Here is a 6640-nt window from a genome sequence, read left to right on the forward strand (position 1 = left end):
TTTTCTGCATTAGCATTCCCATCTCCTTAATTTCCTCTCATTCTGAAGCCACTGTCGCCCACAGGTCCCAGAACCCACACAGCGAGTCTCAAGTGACAGGCTATGGCACATGCACCTGGCACTAACTTGTATAAAATAATAAATGCCTTTCCAAAGTGACTCACCTTGGAATCTAGGCATGAGGGTGCATGTAGAAATGAATTGAATATTAAGAATACTCCAGGTAGCTTTATTTGTTTTATTTCTCTCTGTCTCTGTCTCTATGTCTGTGTGTGTGTGTGTGTGTGTGTGTGTGTGTGTGTGTGTGTGTTATATTCACAAATGTGCAGTGTGGTATGTGTATGAAGTACTCACATGGGGGTATATATTGTATATTTGCATGTATATGTTGGTGGGTGTGTTGTGTGTGGTGTATGTGTGTGTGTGCTTGTGGGGATGGTATATGGTATATCCATGTGTATATTTGTGTATGTATATGTCTTTGTATGTGGTATATGTGTGTGGGTACATGTAGGGGTAGCATGTGGTATATTTATTTGTGTGTGTGTGTACATGTGTGGTATATATATGTTGATACATGTGAGGTGATATACGGTGTACTCACGTATGTTGTTTGTGTGTGTGTGTGGTGTGTGTGTGTGTGTGGTGTGTGTGGTGTATGTGTATGTGCATGTTGGGATGTTTTCTCATGCTTATGCAGCATACCTATTTCCCCAGCCCTATTACAGGTAACTTTAAATGTGAGGTTCATATTTGAAACCACGGTTTTCTTTTTTTTTTTTTTTCTGTCCATGGCATTCATTGAAAGTCATCTATTGAGAACCTACTACTACATGCTAAGCATATGACAAATGGTGCCAGGGATTCCACAGTGAGTCAAAGCACTATCATGACATCTGCATTCTGGGAAATGGAAACAAACAATAGATGAGTAAATACAATGTGTCCAGTAGGATTTAGGGCAACCAAGAAGACTAAAACAGAGGAAGGCCAAGGGAGATGTCAAGGACTTAATGGCATCTTAAAAGGGAGCAGGTGGTGGCTAGACTGGGATGAGGAGTTGAGAGACAAGGGGATAAGGGAGACCCTGAAACATCACGAAGAAGTCAGCAGCCTCACAGAGCATACTGAGATTATTCTCCACAGCCTCCTTTTCCATGATCTACCGTTCATGTTGCCTGATCCCTCTCTCAACACAAAATAATGAGGATTCTGGGAGGGAGGCCTCATGAGAGGAATACTTTGCAGTCGATTTCCCTTGAGGTCAGAATGCTGCTTCAAATCTCTAGACAGTGCTTCTTTTCCCCGCTTTTCGTCAGGGCAAGAAAGGCAACATGATGAAAACTGATGCAAAATATGACTTGAGAAGTCGGATTCGTCAAAGAGCCCAGAAAGGCATTTGCCTGCAGGGCAAACTCCTGAAAGAATGCCAAATCCTTTTTAAGACAGAGAGGAGCCCTGTACCATAGGCTGCACTGAGCCTCTGAACAGCATCTCTCTATCTGCAGAACGATTCCACTCAGGGACAGACAACCAATTCTGCAGCTCTATACACGTGAGTCTAAGAGGAAACTCAGTGTGGAGAAGTGCTCCACTAAAGACACAACTAGCCTGCAGCTTGGAGACCTGACTGTGTTGTCTAAACGTTAGTCTCTTTTTTCCATTTCTTTCTGGAACCTCCCAAAAGTACTAGGATAAATTCAATATTTATAAATTTGAAAGGGGGCTTAAAATCTTAATACCCTTTTTATTTTCTTTTTTATTATTATTATGATGGCAATGATGGGGGGCAGGTCAAGAGGAGGTGGTGTTAGTTCTTCAGAAACAAAGACATACTAAATGCATCTTTTCACTCCAGTGAAGAGGCGCTAAGTTCCCTTCCTAAGCTCTTTTTCATTTAACACTTGGTAAAAGACAAAAATCTACTCTGTGGAGTGCATAAAATATGTCTAGGATACCCGACACGGCATACATTCCCTCTGATCTGCCCTGTCCTTACCAGGGCATCTAACTGAATGAAGGCCAAAGAAGGTAAATGTCCTTGCCAGAAACAGATTTGAACTGGATATTCCCCCCTCCTCAGGATAATAAGGTCCTTCGAGCATGTCCAACACAGCACTAAACCAGTTTCCCTCCCCATCTTCAGAATTTCATACCTGTTTCCTAGTACCCCAGATCCCAAGAGTCCCTGTAGAAATCCAATGTTTCAAATTGCTGGGGTAAGTGTTTTATACCCTTGGAACCTCTCCAGGAAATGTGCTCATATCAGAGATGCCTGAATTAGGTCCAAGATACATATGAAGCTGCTCATCATGGGGTCCCAAGATGCCAGAGGTCCCCCTATCCCTCACATTCTTACCTTCTCAATGGCACCCTCTCATTCGTCCTCACAGTCTTCTGCGGTGATTTATTGTGTACCCTATTAAACTTGCCTGAGTATCAGAGGACAGAGTCAGCCACTAGATTAGACATACAGGTCAGGCAGTGGTGGCACACACCTTTAATCCCAGCACTTGAGATCTCATGCCTTTGCTTGGGAAGCACACACGCCTTTAATCCCAGGAAGTAATATGGCAGGGCAGAGAAAGAGATATACGGCTCGAGGAAACAGAAACTCACTCTCTTTAGGGTGAGGATTTCATAGAGGTAAGAACTAGTGACTGGCTGTTCTGCTTCTCTGATCTTTCAGCTTTCACGCTGATATCTGGTTCTGGGTTTTTTATTAAGATATCATCTCAGATTCAAACAACAGTCTTCCCTTGCAATTTTTACAATTGCTTTTCAAAGATGTATCATTTAGTCTCTGATGTCACTGGAATCTACTTTTGAGATGTTTTTATATTGAATTTTGACCTTTCAATGTTTTTGTGTACTTTGATTAGATTCTGACCATATTATAAGATAATTCTATCATTATCAGATACAGCCTAATATTCGGATATTTTCACAATATCTTAATTATTTAATCAGCCAGGGTTGATATACTTAAATTATTTGCAAATTTTCTGAAAGCTAAAAACAAGAAGATCTCAAACAACATGACATAGGAAGCTAAAAAATGAGAGGCAGTGCCGTGGGATGCTAGGTAATCTGTCTTTGTTTCCTTTAAGCTGGCCTGGACTGTTCCACTCTTACTATCAGACCCAAATCTTTAGCAAACATATGCTCTGTTTCTCTGAAAATCCTCCACAGCTCCTGGACACATACCCCAGGTTTTGAACTACCTGTCTTCAAAACTACATTACTTACTTCCTGTCTAGGAACAGAGACTCCTCAGCCCCACCAGCTGTGCCCTATGCCAATTTCCTAGGTCCTACCAGGCAGGGCACCCAGCACCTGAGTGGTCAGACGAGCTTTCTTCCAACAGGGAACTGTAATAAATGAACCCATAGTTATGTACAATACTGTAAAGAACAGAATGGCAATACAGTTAGGGAGACTGCTCATTATATATAAGTATGACTTTTAAAAAAAAATATATAAAAAAATGTATAACTTAGGAGACAGCTCCAAATTATTACTCCAGTGTAGCAGTTCTAATTTGATATAGAAATTTGAACTTTCGTAAAACATATCATGAAAATACCATAGGCTCAGGTGGAAGCACACTGGTATTATACGTCTGTTTTGGCTTACGGTTCAGTCCATGTCTGCTTAGCCCTGTGTATCTAGAAGAATATTTGCAGTAGAAGCATGTGGTGGAGGCTGCTGGGTAAGCAAGAAGCAGATATGAAAGTACTCCTTTAGTTTCCTTGTTATCTGGCTGGTTCATGTACTTGAAATCTTCAGTGTTCTTTAAGGAGAGTTGCAGAATGACAAACTGAAACCTGTGTGTATATATATGCACAAGCTTGCTAACAACCATGTGTTGGTCAATGGTTTTATAACAATAAAAATTCCTTTGTGATTCTGTATTTTACAAAATTCAATCTAAACCAATGGACATATAAATCAATCAATAAAACTAATTAATATCCTGAAATGATAGAGACTGAGTGATCTCTGGAGTTTGTTATAATGAAACTAGACCTATATTGTATAATAGAAAAGACTGACCTTGGCTGAAATAGGGTCCAACAAGTGAAATCAAATTATTTATTGCTTTTAATTCACTAGAAAGTAACTGATGAGCCAGGTGAGGGCACACACCTTTAATCCCAGCACCTAGGAGGCAGAGGCAGGTGGATCTCTGCGGTCCTGGTCTATACAGTGAGTTCCAGGACAATCATGTTACACACAGAAACCCTGTCTCGGGGGGGGGGGGGGGGGGGGGTGACTCATGGAAAGGTTGGTAAGAAATTAGACAATGTAAATAGAATAAGATAATGATTGAAAAGGTATATGTAGTCCTCAAGAATCAGAAAAGAATTCTTGAAGATAATGGCCCCAACACGAGGTGAGGACTGGTAGGGTGGTGAAGACACTGCATATTTTGCATGCTATGGTGAGAATATGTGATTCTCAGCCAAAGACAAAGGGGCAGCACCGCAGTGAGGTCAAGTGAGAGGCAGAGCACACGTGATCATGGGACGTTACTTCCACTCTGCCCTGCATTTGGTATAACCTCGTCTCATTAAATCCTTTCTGGTAGGAGGCATTGGTCCATCCTATGGCTCAGGGGTTCTCCTGTTCCTTGATTTGTGCAACACTGTTTCTTGGTGCCTCTCACTGGGCAGGAGGTTCCATACATCCACCAACACAACCAACCCCTGCACTGTTTCTTTCTTTTCACATACACCTTTCAAAACAATCTTACATACATGCATTTCTCTCCTAACTGCTAGACACTAATCATTGAACAAAAGCATCGTCTTACCTCCTCCCCCTATTGCATTCTCCTTGTCTAACTTCATGATTCATCTTAACAGACTAAGACATGAGGAGAAACAGAAACACATCGCTGGACACTGTGGTGACAGATTTCATTCTCCTCGGCTTGGCTCACCCCCCAAACCTAAGAACTTTCCTCTTCCTAGTCTTCTTCCTCATTTACATCCTGACACAGCTGGGTAACCTGCTCATCCTGCTCACTGTGTGGGCTGACCCCAAGTTGCATGCCCGTCCTATGTACATCCTTCTAGGTGTGCTCTCATTCCTGGACATGTGGCTCTCCTCAGTCATTGTTCCTCGACTTATTTTAAACTTCACTCCTGCCAGCAAGGCCATTCCATTTGGTGGCTGTGTAGCTCAGCTGTATTTCTTCCACTTCCTAGGCAGCACTCAGTGCTTCCTCTACACTTTGATGGCCTATGACAGGTACCTGGCAATATGCCAGCCTCTTCGCTACCCTGTGCTCATGAATGGAAAGTTATGCACAACCTTAGTGGCTGGAGCTTGGGTAGCTGGCTCCATCCATGGGTCTATTCAAACCACTCTGACCTTCCGATTGCCCTACTGTGGACCCAACGAGATAGATTATTTCATCTGTGACATTCCTGCAGTGTTGAGACTGGCCTGTGCTGACACAACAGTCAATGAACTTGTGACCTTTGTGGACATTGGGGTGGTGGCCGCCAGTTGCTTCATGCTGATCCTGCTCTCCTATGCCAACATCGTTCATGCCATCTTGAAGATCCGCACTGCTGATGGCAGGCGGCGTGCCTTCTCCACCTGCGGCTCCCATCTCACTGTGGTCACGGTCTACTATGTCCCCTGCATCTTCATCTACCTTCGGGCAGGCTCCAAGAGTCCCTTGGATGGAGCAGTTGCTGTATTCTACACGGTCGTCACTCCGTTACTGAACCCCCTCATCTACACCCTGAGAAACCAGGAAGTGAAGTCTGCTCTGAAGAGGCTAAGGGCAGGGAGAGGGAATGTGGATGGAGACAAGTAGCCACTGGCTCAGGGACCACACACATCATCATCACTGTCATGCTTTTAACTACTGCTCCTCATGGGACAAATGCACAAGTGATAATGGTTTAAACTAAACTGAGTTTAGTTGAAATTGGAAGAAACTTCCTATCATAATTATTTCATTGTAGATTGTTTTAGAACTAAATGGACACCTTACTTTTACCATCTCTAACAACGTTTTAAGAAGAGAAAATGTGGGGCCTGGAGAGATGGCTCAGCGGTTAAGAGCACTGACTGCTCTTCCAGAGGTCCTGAGTTCAATTCCCAGCAACCACATGGTGGCTCACAACCATCTGTAAAGAGATCTGGCACCCTCTTCTGGCCTGCAGACATACATGCAGGCAGAACATTGTATACATAATAAATAAATCTAAAAAAAAAAAAAGAGAGAGAAAATGCTTTGTTACAAGCCAAGGCAGACACTAATGTATCTACAGCTTAGCAAGCACCTCATGATACCAGAAGCCTTGAAAGGAAAAATAAAATAAAACAAATGTTAACCAAACTTCCGTTTTCACTGTCTTTGCCCTTAATCAGGCCTCTCCAAATTCTATGAGTTTTGCTTGTCCATGGCATAAATACTCCCAAGCAGCTGAACTTGAAAATCCTGAATCATTTTGGTAGTTAATTTTGGTTGTCAACTTGACACACCTGAGAGAAGAGAACCTCTATTGAAGACTTGCCTCTATCAGATTGGCCTGTGGACATGTCTGTGCAGTATTTTCTTGATTGCTATTTGGTAGATGAGGGCCTACCTCACTGTAGACATGCCACCCCTGAAGAA

The 6640-nt window shown here is 42.7% G+C and overlaps 1 protein-coding gene across 1 annotated transcript; it reads left to right on the top strand.

The window, feature by feature from the left end:
* The first annotated feature begins 4824 nt into the window (after positions 1–4824).
* Positions 4825–5861, top strand: LOC114682262 (olfactory receptor 10G2). The gene has a single exon (XM_028856115.1). The coding sequence runs from the start codon at positions 4877–4879 to the stop codon at positions 5831–5833; it is 957 nt and encodes a 318-aa protein (XP_028711948.1). The 5' UTR covers positions 4825–4876; the 3' UTR covers positions 5834–5861.
* Positions 5862–6640: the final 779 nt, after the last annotated feature.

Source organism: Peromyscus leucopus, chromosome 9 (genome assembly GCF_004664715.2).
Source record: "Peromyscus leucopus breed LL Stock chromosome 9, UCI_PerLeu_2.1, whole genome shotgun sequence".
In the NCBI taxonomy this organism is placed as follows: domain Eukaryota; kingdom Metazoa; phylum Chordata; class Mammalia; order Rodentia; family Cricetidae; genus Peromyscus; species Peromyscus leucopus.

What these genes read in the sequence shown, in the direction of transcription:
- LOC114682262 (XM_028856115.1), top strand. Translation starts at nt 4,877, where the DNA reads ATGAGGAGAAACAGAAACACATCGCTGGACACTGTGGTGACAGATTTC.